Source organism: Lactuca saligna, chromosome 6 (genome assembly GCF_052625555.1).
Source record: "Lactuca saligna cultivar CGN05327 chromosome 6, ASM5262555v1, whole genome shotgun sequence".
Lineage (NCBI taxonomy): Eukaryota > Viridiplantae > Streptophyta > Magnoliopsida > Asterales > Asteraceae > Lactuca > Lactuca saligna.
In genome coordinates, this window is record NC_136422.1 from 6,995,151 (window position 1) to 7,010,227 (window position 15,077).

A 15,077-nucleotide genomic window follows, 5' to 3' on the forward strand; every position below is an offset into this window, starting at 1 on the left:
TTCTAGCAACATACAAGGATTTATTAAACAATCAAAATGAGTCCAAAGTTTCCAGAGTACAACCTAAACAACACAAGTTACAACACACCTTATTTGTCAATCACTTGGCTTAGCAACCAACTGAGCTACTCAACATCCTTACAGCATACTATCCGTCCTAGCTGGCAACCTTCGGAAGAAATTAACAGGCACAGATGGCAAACGATGACGAAACCTAGGATGCCTCATCATATACACCCCAATCAAAGCTGCAATCGCCTGAAACGGCGTCACATACAACACAACCGCCGCCACCAAACAAAAAGTCACAAAAATTGCAGTAGCCCGTGGGTCCCTCCAGCTCAAAAGCGACTGCATCCTTTCACCTTGTGTCGCAATGTCCCCGATCACCGTCTGTATCCTTCCGGCCACACTTCTTAATCGATCATACCTCATCCTCACCAAATCAGGATTCCGGCTAGTCGGAAAAGTATCAAACTCCTCATCCAGCTCATCAGGGTGGACCCCTTCTGCCTGTGAAATCTTTGTATTCATATGTGGCGGATACCTAGGTCGATACCTGAAGTTCCAGATTCCGATCAGAAACATGTAAAGAAACACCGTGGGTAAAATCAGCTCCGGGAAGCAAACCAGCATGATGAACAGGACATGAACAAGAACAGTAGTGATCGGATTCCTCCACATACAAATATCCCCGAACCACTTCGAAACCGCAAAAAGTGGCGCGAAAATCGTCATCAACCGGAAAAAATTCGCTTTGCTCCGCCGCATACTCCAGAGATGGGAGTCTACATCTGACATGTACTCCACCACCTCCTTCCTGAGTGGCGGCTCGGCTCGACCCAGCCGAGCCGCCACTATCAGTACGGCCTGGTGACGCAACATGTCAAGTTGCATCACACTGAAAGGTCGTACATAATGCATTTTGGGCAACAATGGGCGCGTATACGTATACAACATGTTAACAAAATTCGTGCAAGAAAACCGAATCGCTAAATGGACTTCCCCCATTTTTTTCACCCCATTCGGGTTTAAAACGAGTAATGGATACGAATGAGTGTAAACCCGACCCGCTTCGAGAGTCGAGATCCGGATCCGGACTTTCCCAATTCTCAAATCTTTACTGTTTGACCCTTTGTCCCCTAACTGACTGTTGTCGAATACACCGACTGTTAAAACGGTTGCAGTATCGAAAACTTCCCATGTGTATTGTTCGTTGTATTTCGGGCATAAATTGTCGACTATGGTTCGGGTCCTTACCCATTTATGCCCGTATTTTGCTACACAGTAAGTATCGGATGTCCCACGCCCATCACGGGTTTTCATCGGGTGGAGCCCGACCGCGTTCAAAATCCCGAGTTCCAAAACCCCGATTGTGGGCTTCCAAAGTTGCTTTGCGGTGGGTCGAAGGTCACTACTATAGTGAGTCGACTCGTCGAGTACATGGTAACCTCCATCTAAACAAATCCTAAGATGAATCCTCATGGAAAATTTATCTTTTTTCAACTGGTCAACATCAACCGCAACGGGCTTTTCGAGGTTAAACCATCGCGAATGGATAATCCGGTCATCGGCCCGTTTTTCAACCATGGCCAACGGGATGATGACCCGCCCGAGAATCTCGTCTTTTCCGGGCCCGACCCGGTCCTCCACGGTTAAAATCAAATGGTCCTCAAAAGGCTCGGCTGCAACAAAAAGTAAATCTTCATTCCATAATGGGTTAAGCGAACGGGCTTGGACCGTTTTTGTCTTCATGACCTGGTTTCCAATATGGGCTTTTACATAAGTATCCGGGAACCGGGACTTATCGGTTGGAACCAGGTCTTGGGCTTCAACCACATTGACCCGGACATACCATAGTCGTGGTGCTTGGTAGACCTTTGACCGGATCAAGGTCGAGGCTGCACCGGAACTGTCAACCGGTGTAGCCGCATCCGAGTGCCACGCGTCTGGAAACGCTTCATCGGCTTGGGTCCCGATCCAAACCGCTAACATGAGCTCGCTTTTTATCCGGTCCCCCTTTTTGTCCTCGAGCCGGTACCATTGTGGGGCCAACGGGCTATCGGGTGGGACCCGCAACGGGACTTCGTTTAAATCAAACCTCACGAACCCGACAAAATCGTCTTTGACCAAATCTTTATCTTTGACCACAACTTCAAGAACCGAAGCTTGCATTCTCTCTCTAGAAAACGCGAAAACAATGTTCCACATCGGGTTTTGGTTTTTTTCAATGTGACGTGTGACACCTTTATAGTTTCCGATTTTAACCTCGACATATGGGTCGAGACTTCCGGTTATATCCATGGAAGGAAGATCACGGGCCTTCACGACCCTTACAAACAAGAAATGCATCTTTTCAACAAGATCGTAAGTAGACGAAGCTTTATCGGTTCGAATAACCCGCCCGCCAACGACCCGTCCGCCACCCAGATACGGGCTGGTTTCTTTTAGGGCATAATCCACGGGTTGAGAAGAAGATTCTGAGTACATACGAACAAGTTTTGGAGGCTGAGGTGGCGGGTTGGGTTTTATTTGTTCATACCCGTATCTCATTGCCGGTGGTGGGGCCGGTGGGACACCAGTGTTGGCCGGAGCTTGAGTCTCATGAGGAAGATGATGAAAAGTATGCCGCTTCTCACTATTTTTCACGGGTTCATGAACTGATTTAGTGTTTTGGGCCATGTTAACAACCGGGTCGGAAGTCTTGATTGATGGGTCATCGGTAATATAAACTTTAAGCCCGAGTTCTCCTCTTACACGAGAAAAGATTCCACGTTTCTCTAAAGGGTAATGTAAGACGACAGCGTCTGAATATGGAACAAACGAAGTTCCAGTTATGGAGACTTTACCTAAGAAGGATCTTGAATGGGTATCTTTGACATTGTTGTAGACGAAGGCATCGAGTGTGAGATTTGAGAGGATTGATGGGTCGGAAATATTGAAGTAGAAGCTTTCATTCCAAACCGGGTCGAGGTCTTTCTCTTTGACTGTTGTTCTGTATTTTTGACCATCGAAATAGAGCTCAACGAAAGCACTTGATGAACCTTGACCATCTTTTGGAAGAAGGTTGTGGGCCCCTGCCACGTCTACACCGAGCTTAAGATTCATATTCTTGCCGGAAATTCAAGAATGGTGAATCAAATTAACCTGATAAACATGAAAACAATTCAAATTCAAGAACCGAAAACAACAAAAATATTGTTTCTTTTCGTGTAAGATCGAGATTTCTTTATAAGAAAAGAGTTGTTACTTTTTTTATACGATGTACTATGCTAATCGAACTTTAAGGACAGATCCATGAGCTTTAAACTGATAAACAATATAATATATGTAAAAATGTAATATAATATAATATATTATATTATATTTTAAGATCTAAGAAGTGGGAACTGTAATGGCTGAAAGTTAAAGTAAAGGGACCCTAAAATGAAGGTAAAGGCACATGACACTATATGACTATTCACCGCATGAATCAAAAGATAAAGAGAAGAAAAAGAATAGTGAGATGATCTGCTTATTAAGACAAAGCTACAGAAAGTAAAACCTAACAAAAGTTATTCATAATCCATACAAAAAAAAAAGGACATTCACTTTAATCATTTGCAACAAAGTTTCGAGATTCTTGGATAATACTGAGTGATTCTTTGAATTTGAACGTATTAAAAGGAATTTATGTAAAACCCACAAAAAAACGAAGAATCTTTGACCTAGACGTCATAAGTACGGATCTCTATACTTGTAGGTGAAGATCAAAAAGGGTTTTGAGGATCTGGATATTAACATTAAAAAACAAAAGCAGAAAGGCATTCAAAATTCTCGAGAAAAGATTGGGAATTTTTCAGATTCAAATATATTTATAGAAATCTGACAAAAAGTTTAAGATCTTGTAGAAGAAGGAGATTTTGATCATTTGTAAATTAAAAACCAAGAATCAAAAGCAAATAATTTCAAGATTCTTGGATAATATATGATTTGACAAGAAGATTCGTCAGATTTGAACAAAATTAAAGGAATTCTGATATTACCCAATAATACAAAACTACGATCATTCTAAATGACACTATAACTTGCATATCAAATCCAAAATGAACAGGAAAAACTTTGAGAATCCTCATGAAATGATGCCTGAGATTTAAGTAAATTCATGTAAACCCCACAAAAAAAAAAAAAAAAAAAAAAACCACATTACAACTGACTATACATGATGAACAGAAAAAGCATCGGTTTCAGTTTTAAATCAACAATAATGCGAGTTTTAATACCTGTAAAAAAGATAAAATAAAGAGGAAAAGGGTACCCAATTCAAGAATTTCAACAAAGGCCAAGAGCAATCAGATCTCAATTGAGTCATAATGAAAAAAAGCAAGTCTTTTTCTTAGTAATCTGTATAAAAACAAGAAAGTGAACAACAAGAATCTTATAGTTACATACGGTTTAAACAAACCAATGCTGTAGATTCAAACAAATTACTATGAACCCACAAAACCCCAGATCTCAGTCTCCTCACAAAGAAAAACAAACAACAATAATGACATGAATTCTGAGCTGAAATCGAAAAAAGAAACTACCTGATTTTGAGCTATGAACTCCACTAGAAAGAGGGGTTCGGGTTACCAATTTGTTGGGTTGGTTGTGTTGAAGATAGAGTGAGGTAGCGAGTAGTATCAAAATCTGACAGGCTCTTTTTAAATTAGCTTGAAGCCAAAAGAGAAGAAGTGGAGAGAGAGAGAAAACAAGATTGTGTGTAAAATACCTGAGAAAGGTGTTAAAACCTTAAGATGTGGAATAAAATAAGGTTTAATTTCAGAAGAGAAGAGGGAGCCATTAGTATCTTTTTTAAGTGTTTTTCATGTAGTATTTTCTTCTGCTTATATGGCGCGCAAAACGAGGTCTTCGTGGTGACGTGGCTATTGGATCTGGCTTGGGTACAGAGGACCATACAGGAAGACGGTGGTGAATCAAAGTTTGACTATTTTTTTAGTCACATGACATCTAACTCGTTTCATTTAAATTACTTTCAGTTTTATCATATGTTTCAGACGGATGTGTAGTGTTAAAGTTATAAATCAAATTAGTCCATCATAAGATGATACATGTATATAAAAGAATCGCACATAATTTTCACATAAAATTTTTGGTTGTCTTCGAAAGCTATGAATATCGATGATCTCTATTAAAGATAAGGACAAGAAAAAGAAAACGTATAGTTTGCGTTGATTATTAATGCGGATATTGAATGATGTTTTATGACATAATATAATTGTAGATGCTATATTGCTATTCATTTTTGTACTATATTAATTTGTTCATTACATTTATTTGTAATTACATTCTACTCCAATAACGTGATTAGTTTGGATTGTATAATGTACTAAATGTCGTATAATTAGGCATGAAGTGTCGAAACCAACTTCTAAGGCAGCATTAGTATGAATAGTCCCAATTGTCCACTTTCAGATCGGCTCATATCCAAGAAAAACGTGAATATGATGGGGCAAACATAAAAGGGATTTATAGCAATCATTATGATGGTACATCCGATAACACCAACATGTCTAACAATGAGACCAATCTTATATCTTGATAGAATCGTTTCTCCTTATGGAATCTACAGCCTTATATCTATCTCTATTTGGGCATGACCACTCCACCTATAAAAATGCCGGAACAAACATCCCCCCTATCACAGTATGTTATTCCTTGCTCAAGATTTCTTTAGTACTCTTACATTTTGTGTTGAATACTTATTGACTTGATTGTTGAACCAAATCCATAGGGACTCTCCCCAAGATTTTGTGGATTGTTTGTTGTGTTGTTACCATGTACTCGTCAAAGATCCATGCCAAGTAGCCCTTTAATCTCACAAACATATTGAAGGTAACATCATTTGGCATCGTTCATGTGACATCAAGCAAACAACCATGGTCAAATATGCTTTACATGCTTACAAGAGATATAATTTTAGAACATATCACTGATTTTCATATGAAATAGTTTGGCAAGTAGGTGGTAAGACATGAAGTTCACGATGGAGATGACTTACCCATACATTTTTTACGGTTGTATTGACAAGAACATGGTACTCAGATATACAGCTAAATATCATAGGTGAAGTCTTTGCACTCCAAGAGACTAGGTTTATATCCGATAAAGATAGAGTATCCATAAGTAGACCGTCTTGTTTCAATGCAATGAGCCTAATCTGTAACACCCAAAAAATCAAAACAAAGTTCACTCGAAAATTTTCGTTCTTATTTTACAAAACAGCTTGATGTACATTTGAGTAACTAGTAGTATACAAGTATTTATCAAATGGATTATAAATAGCAAAACCAAACAAATATTTGAGATGGACGTTCTATCCATCTAACATTTTTTCTATTTTCTAGCTACGAGTGTTATATCCTTACGAGGTTTACCTTACTGAAAGGCACAACAATAAATAAAGATCAAGTTTAACAAGCTTAGTGAGTAACCTAGTCAACATACACTCGTATTACGACCACAAAGTCTACCATTTCAAATGATTAGCTATCAACAATGGTTTTTGCCATAAAAACCCACCCAAAATAAACCACTAACTATCAACAATAGGTCTTGCCACAAAGGTTCACCAAAATAAAACATCAATTATATATATATATATATATATATATATATATATATATATATATATATATATATATATATATATATATATTCCCAAATGGTTTAGAGACTAGTGAACTTTTCTTACTTTTAGTTTTTTTCACAATATTTTTTTCTTTTATTCTTGTGGCGGAAGTTTAAAATTTTTGGGTTTTTACCACCATTGTCGTTGTTATGTGGATTAATTTATTTATAATATATTTTCTATTTTTTTTTGCTAGGTTTAGAGAACAATATAGTTTTTTTTCTTTACAAATTTGCCACATAAGTTTTCCCAGTTTTGGAAAAAAGATTAAAACTTTCGAAAGTTATCAGTTTTGATCCATTAGGTTTGACATGTTGTCGGTTTTAACCATAAACACAACTTCCTTTATTAAAACTGATTTTATGAAAATTACAATACAGGGCTTGGACTATATATTTCATAATTTATTATTATTATTATTATTATTATTATTATTATTGACTATTGTCACTACACGTCTTTATATCCCACACATTCGTCTTTATAATGTTTTAAAAGTTTTTATAATGTTTTAAAAATTATCGTTTTATGTTTCTTAAAAGTCATTATAGATATTTAAAACTTTAGTTTAATTATTATTATACTTTTTATCAAATCTTTTAATTATCTCCAAAATAATGACATACAAATTATTGACTCATTGTCATGTTTTTATTATATCATATGATATTTATTATAAAAAATTGTTTGGCATTAACAATTTCAAGCTTATCAAAAAAATTATTTAGTTTAAAACTAATCAATCAAGGTTTAAGTAGAATCTTCACGTTTATGTTCTATTTACCTCTATGTTCAAGTGAGTTTCAATTTTATTTAGAATCTCGTAATCTTGTGAATTATAAGAATCGAAACTATTTAATAGTTCTTATTTTGTTACAGATTTGCATAACAAAAAAATTTAACGTTGTTTAGTTCTTATTTTGTTACAGGTTTGCATAACAAAAAAATTTAACGTTGTGTTTTTGTATCCAAAACCACAAACAAAAGTTTTTTGAGGTTTAAACAACAATTAATTAAGTGGTGAAAGAAATTTATTTGAACACACCAATGACAGTCATTGTGACTTTTTACTATTACAAATAAAAATGCTGGACATTTCCTAGTTTTATTTGGTTTCATATAAAAAGATAACAATTATAAAAACATTCCTACAATAAAAAAATATGTATATATTTGGTAAAAGGTGATTCAAATGCGTAGAATGGAGAGACAATTCATGTGGGGCCATGTGTTGGTCTCAGCAACATTTATGGCGGGCAACGTGCGATTTGCAGACTTGCAGTGCCGTGCATACCATATTTCATCGGATCGGGTCATTTACTAATAACCCATTCTTTGTACGGTGTGCCATAAACTATTAAACTTAATTTACATGCATTTTGTTAATAAATAATGTTCAAAGCTTCTTGTTATATATTAATTTTTAGGAGATTTTTGTTTTTCGTATAACTATGTTCATGACGGTCTAATTTTGTAAGAACGTGAGACGTATTTTTTTATTTTTTTATTTTTTATTTTATTTTTTTTAATTAATTTAAGTTCCGAAAATAATATTTAAAAAAAGAATTTTTGGATTTTTACATTTATTTTGCATTTTAAAATTATTTTTTAAAATATGTACAGTGTAATATTCTATTAGAATATTTCACGAATTTAAAAAAAAAAAAAAACAAACAAAAAAAAAACGGGATTTTTTTAGTTAATTCAAGTTCCGAAAATAATATTTAAAAAAAGAACTTTTAGATTTTTCCATTTATTTTGCATTTTAAAATTATTTTTTAGAATATATCAATGTAATATTCTATTAGAATATTTCACGTGTTTTAAAAAAAATGGGATTTTTATTTATTTTTTTTATTTATTTATTTTAATTAATTCAAGTTCCGAAAATAATAGTTAAAAAAAGAATTTTTGGATTTTTCCATTTTAAAATTATTTTTAGATTTGGTCTCACGGTCTCATAAAATTAGAATGGTTTTAAATTACCTGAACCTATATATATATATATATATATATATATATATATATATATATATATATATATATATATATATATAAAGATTTTGATTCTTGATAAATATTTACAGTTCTTGTAATTAACTGAAAAATAATTATTTTTTTTAAATAATATCATTCTGGTAAAAGTATCAAATAAAATCACTTAAAATGATTTATATGAACCATATGTCTTTTTTATATAAACTAAATTAGATTAATTTTTTATTAAAGTTCAGATGTTTTTATATAAATTAGGAAGAGTGCTTCCCTTTCTTCTTGTAAACCCCGAAGGCACAAAAAGGGGTGTGGGGAGTTGCTTATTGCTTATGGTTTTTTCCATAGGTACACTCACATCATACCCCTACATGTAATACTTTATGGGAATGGCTTGAGATGACATTGAAAATTTTATTTTATGTAAGTCTATGGAAACATGCATGTATGGATCTTACAGGGGTATCCCCTCTCGTGGGCTTGAGGGTTAGGGGTTTCACGGCGGGACATGCTGCTTTAAAAGCAACTACATGCAAAGTCACCAAACATGAGAAATCGTGCATGGAAAATCAACACGTGTTCATACCATTTGCATTTGATATGTTTGGTTTCCTCGCACCGGATGTGGTAGAGCTTCTTAAAAGAGTACAACGAATCATGCATAGTAATGTTATATCCCCTAGATTTTCGGATATAGTTTTTAAAAGAATTAATTTTACCATTCAAAAAGCCTTAGCTGCCCATCTTGTTGCCCGTTTTCCATCTCACTCATTGTACGATGATAGTTAAATATTGTGAAATGAAGTTCATCCCATAGTTTTGTCAATCAAAACAAAATCAATTTACAAAGCAAAAATCACAAATCTAACCCATTTCTGAAAATTAAACACGAAATCTAACGAAATCAGGGGAATAAACTTACAAAGACGGTGGTGTGCGACGCCAGACGATGGTGGCCCGTGTGTGCGGCGGCAGATGGTGTCGGTCAGCCGGTGAGTGAGCATAGTCCGTCAAGCGTTAGCGTCAATCATCAATGCTTTGGCAGCGTTGTGCAGCTATGGTAAGTTTCTGACAACGATTGCATCCGTCACTATCTGTGACGTCCTACGGGAAGCAGGCGGAGGAGAGACGGAGGTGGGTGTTGCTGTAAAGGGGAGGAGGAGAGGGTGGCGAGGGTAGGGATTGGAAAAAATAAGTAACGTGTGTACGGCTGTGTGTGTGTGTGTTTTTTTTGGTAAATTACACCGATTGTCCCCTGTACATATGACCATGATTTAAACTTGCATGTTTCACCCCTCGTTAGTTTAAATTTTCACAATTCATCCTTTTTCTTAGCATAAAATGACTATATAATCCTTACTGTTTTTATAAAAAAAACAAAAAATTAAATTTTAATCCTATATGTTTTTACATTGATTAATAATTTATAAATAATTAAATCTATCACCCCACCCCCATTTACCTATAAATACCCTAATTCTCTATTCACACTCTTCATTGTCCCTCACTTCCCTTTAAAATCAAAATACGGAGACCAGAGATACAACCACCACCAGAACCTCCTTGACCACCGCCACTGACTACCACCTCACTTCCCTTCCTCGATTCATGTCGAAAATGTGGACTCAACTACCAAATTTCTTGAAATCAACTTTCGGATCTACAACTATCTCATCGGAAAAAAGAATAAGAGCAACCCTCTTTACAACTCCAACGTCGACTAAAGCAGTCCCCGCGACCACTGCTAACTGCCCTTGATCAATCCACCAAATCATCTGGCGACCACGAACAACAACAATTTCTGGGACCCGACTTACGGCGACCAAACCCTAGATCTCTTTGTTGCCTTGGTTGTTTCTGACCAAACCCCCATCTCCTTCTCCTTCGTTTTCTCCCCACGATTCACCTCATATCTTATTGTTCAAAAGAAATCGAACCAATATCTGATTGATTAGGCTTCAAATCATAAGAATTCGCATTTGCATCAGGAGTTTTTTTTTTTCATACAAGGGTTTCTTCTTCATACTCGTACGAAGAAATAAACCAAATTTGTAGTTTTTTTGTCATTGTATGTATGTTTGTTAGTTTCTGTAAGTATTGATTTATGAATTTGATCTCGTGAATGGATTTCTGGATTTGATTTTTTAAATAGTTTTGATGTCTTGAATGGATTTTTTCGTGAATGGATTTATGGATTTGATTTTTTAAATAGTTTTGATGTCTTGAATGGATTTTTGGGTTAGCATTTTTCTTATTAGAACATGGATTGCTAGTGGTGGTGGTGACCGGAGGTTAGTGGTGATGGTAGTCTGAAGTAATTTTCTAATGGCTAAATACAAATGGCCCACATATTTAATAAATAATATTTTAATTGGATTAGTAAATAATAATTAATAAATAAATAAGGGCCAAATAGTTTTTTTATGTCTAGATGGATGAAATGTGCAAGTTTTAAACAAACGAGGGATGATCCGAGTTAATTTTTGAAAATAGGGACTAAATATGTTTTATGGCATATGCACGAAGAACGAATGGTGTAATTTACCCCTTTTTTGTTTTCATAAACAAATTTGTTTTGGTATCTATCCTCTATGAAGTCATGATTGCTAATTATATGCGTACTTTAATTTTTAAGGTTCAAGGGATAATTGGAAATTACTGGATGCAATGTAAATATTTTGAAGTGAGAGTTTTTGATTTAAAGTGGTGGAGGATTACCAATATTTGTTTCTCTCTGATTAAAGTGTATTTTCGTTATACTACAGATTGTAACTTTTTTCTAGAGAATACATGGAGTTCTGTTGATGTCAATTAGTCACAGAAGACTTCCGATTCTATTCTATCTGATCAATTTTGGGTTACCTTACATTTGAAGTTGGTGGACAAAAGCTCAGGGACTTTTAGTCAGTTTGTTATTTTTGGAAGACCTTGATATTTCTGGGACAAATTCGGACTCAACTCTGTTGCTTTTTATCATAATTTTATCAAGATTGATGTTCTTTTTTATCATTCTCCTCGGGTTGAGATGTAGGGGCTTGCTTTTTGGTCAAATTTCTTCTATGATGCTATATGTATATGTTTTTGGTTCTTGAAAGATAAAAGTATGATCTGGATCTTTGAGTTCTATGTTGTTTGGATTGAATTTAGTGGCAATTACTGGGTTGTTGTTTATCACAAGACTAAGGGGCAATTCTAGAATTTTCTTTTGTGGAGGAGTTCAAAATTCAAGATTGGTGATCTCTATTGTGATTTTAATAAACAAATTGACGGAATAAGGTTTTTAAACAATTTTACCTATAAAACTTATTTGTATCTCGGTTTTATCCTGAGTTTCATTAGGTTTTGACCTTTTGAAGTGGTTTTTGAGATTTTGAAAATGGGTAAAAGCCCCGTTTATTGTGGTTTTTCTCCTTGGAAACAAGGAGTGTTGTAACATCTAGTTTCTGTTATATATTTAAACTTATAATTTGTTCATTTTTATAGAGAAACTCGATGAGTCGGAAGCCCCAGACTCGTCGAGTAGAGATTTTATGGATCGCGGATCTCAAGCACCCAACTTGATGATTTGGGTGACCTCAAATCCACGAGTTGGTTGGGTAAAATGAAACCCTAATTATGGAGTTTTGCACCATATTTAAGCACCTTGGATATGGCTGAAGAACTTCATCGGAGAACTTGGAGTTGTACCAACTTTAAAAGAGCCTGTGGAGATTTTTTATGACAGAAATAGTGTGGTTGCCTTAGCCAAGGAACCAAGAGATCATGGTAGATCTACACACATTGACATAAAATATCACTTCATCAGACATCGAATAGAAGAAGGACTCCTCGTGGCAAAGAGGGTATCATCGGATGAGAACCCAGCGGATCCCCTCACAAAGGGACATAGTAGGGTTAAGCATCTCAAGCATGCAAGGCGCATAGGGCTAAATGATGATCTTAGTTTTAGTAATTAGATAGCTTTGAAATGTGTAAAGTGTAATTGAAATTTGATGATGAATAAAAGTTGTTGTTTATTTATGAGTAAAGTGTTGCTATCTTTTTTCAATCGTTTAGTATCATTTCATTTTGCATGTTTTGACTTTCAGAATAATTATGTTATGGTATTTCATATTATTCAAATTCTCCACAGTCAGTCATATTTTGGAAGTAGATATGAATCAAGACTATCATGAGTTGGCTTGTAGATGTCTAAGTGTTAGACATAACAAAGAGTTGCTACAACACTCATGAGTGCTCATAAGTTCTGATTATTGGTTTCAACCCACGCTCACTTGTATCACTTCATGGAATTTATCTCGAGTGATCGTGAGACGGTAATATCATATAAGTCTTCAAAGATAGATATATGAGTTGTTAACTATGAGTTGGTTATACATTGATTGTACGAAAATGCATTGGTAACTCGATGTTATAAAATGTGCCTTTGTGTGTGATTCAACAAGTAGTAGAACAAGCATATGAGTTGAAGTTTATCTGTTCCTTCTTGGATTAGAAGCGATATCTGGGCCCCTTGATGATTTTGTGTTGACCCATGTACCGGGCCCGATCATAACTAAATTGATGTGTTCAATTAAGTTCTATGTCAAACAAATCGGAAATCGGAAAAACAAACTATTGGACAATAAGACATTGTTCCATGTATTTGTCCGACTGATATCTAGAACAGAGGATTATATGATCCCTTATCTAAAATGACACTTCATAGTTCAATAGAGTTTTAAGAGTTACGATTATCGGTTGGTTCCTGAAGTCATGCTTGCAACTATAGTTATTAGACTTATCCAAGTAGGAGACTGTTGGATAAGGTGTCTAAGTCCATAACTATATTTGAGATGTAGTTGACCCGACCCGACATGGTCCATTTGCGTTGCACTTCACCCGAACAATTTATATGGATAATCTTTTGAGAATAGTATAAGTTATGATTTATTAATATATTATAAATTCTAATATTTTAATATGAAATCATATTATTTAACTAGTATTGATCTAAAATTAATTTAGAATTAATTTAGTAATCAGAAGTGTGACTAAAAAAATATGGACTCTTGTATTTATATAGTGTGGGCTAAGTGCTTATTTAGAATGGGCTAGGCTTGCATGGTCAGTCCATGGAGCTTTAGCCCATGGATCTCATGGAAATGAAAGGTCATGGGTATTAGGGTTTACATGGATGTAACCCTAATCCACCACACTATATAAAAGAGTCTTTGGCACTTGAAATGACACTAGTTTTTGTGTGAGAACTAAGGGTGGTGATTTCTAGAAGTGTTCTACTATTCTCTCAAGTTTCCAAAGTTTGTGGTGATTTTTTACTTCCATTTGAGGCATCTACATTATTGGTGCTAGGCTCTCAAACTCCAAGGAATCAACCACTACTAAAAGGTATGTAACTCTACTAGCTTATTATGTTTCAAAGTTCCCCATGCCATGCTAGTTAGGTTAAGAACCTTGGAAAAGCAAATTTGCATGTATCTTAGTAAAACATAAATCCAAGGTTTCTAGGGTTGCATGTAGACCATAAGAGTGTTAGAATGCTCAAAACCCTACAGTGTTATCAGATCCTAGTGTGGGTTGCATGTAGACCATATGATTTATTAATATATTATAAATTCTAATATATTAATATGAAATCATATTATTTAACTAGTATTGATCTAAAATTAATTTAGAATTAATTTAGTGATCAGAAGTGTGACTAATTAAATATGGACTCTTGTATTTATATAGTGTGGGCTAAGTGCTTATTTAGAATGGGATAGGCTTGCATGGTAAATCCATGGATAGTCCATGGAGCTTTAACCCGTGGATCTCATGGAAATGAAAAGTCATGGGTATTAGGGTTTACATGGATGTAACCCTAATCCACCACACTATATAAAGGAGTCCCTAGCACTTGAAATGGCACTAGTTTTTATGTGAGAACTAAGGGTGGCGATTTCTAGAAGTGTTCTACTATTCTCTCAAGTTTCCAAGGTTTGTAGTGATTTGTGACTTCCATTTGAGGCATCCATATTATTGGTGCTAGGATCTCAAACTCCAAGGAATCAACCACCACTAAAAGGTATGTAACTCTACTAGCTTATTATGTTTCAAAGTTTCCCATGCCATGCTAGTTAGGTTAAGAACCTTGGAAAAGCAAATTTGCATGTATCTTAGTAAAACATAGATCAAGGGTTTCTAGGGTTGTGTGTACACCATAGGAGTGTTAGAATGTTCAGAACCCTACAACTGACTCAAAAAGGTGTACGTTAGGCGTACTAACTGAGTACGCGGGGCGTACACGGTTTGTTGGACTTTTCTTGTTTTGTTGACTTGTTGTCCATGGATCATTCACCAACAGTTTGACCAAGATTGACCATGGGTTATTTTCATCCTTGTAGGATATTAGGATTTCTCGGGTTAGGCC

The 15,077-nt window shown here is 35.2% G+C and overlaps 1 protein-coding gene across 1 annotated transcript; it reads right to left on the reverse strand.

Annotated features, from left to right (window-relative positions):
• On the reverse strand, positions 1-4,825 carry LOC145000317 (C2 calcium/lipid-binding plant phosphoribosyltransferase family protein). The gene is made up of 2 exons (XM_078959515.1): positions 4,569-4,825; positions 1-3,147 (listed from the first exon to the last, which is right to left on the reverse strand). The coding sequence occupies exon 2, from the start codon at positions 3,106-3,108 to the stop codon at positions 139-141; it is 2,970 nt and encodes a 989-aa protein (XP_078815641.1). The 5' UTR covers positions 3,109-3,147; positions 4,569-4,825; the 3' UTR covers positions 1-138.
• Between the last annotated feature and the right edge of the window lie 10,252 nt (positions 4,826-15,077).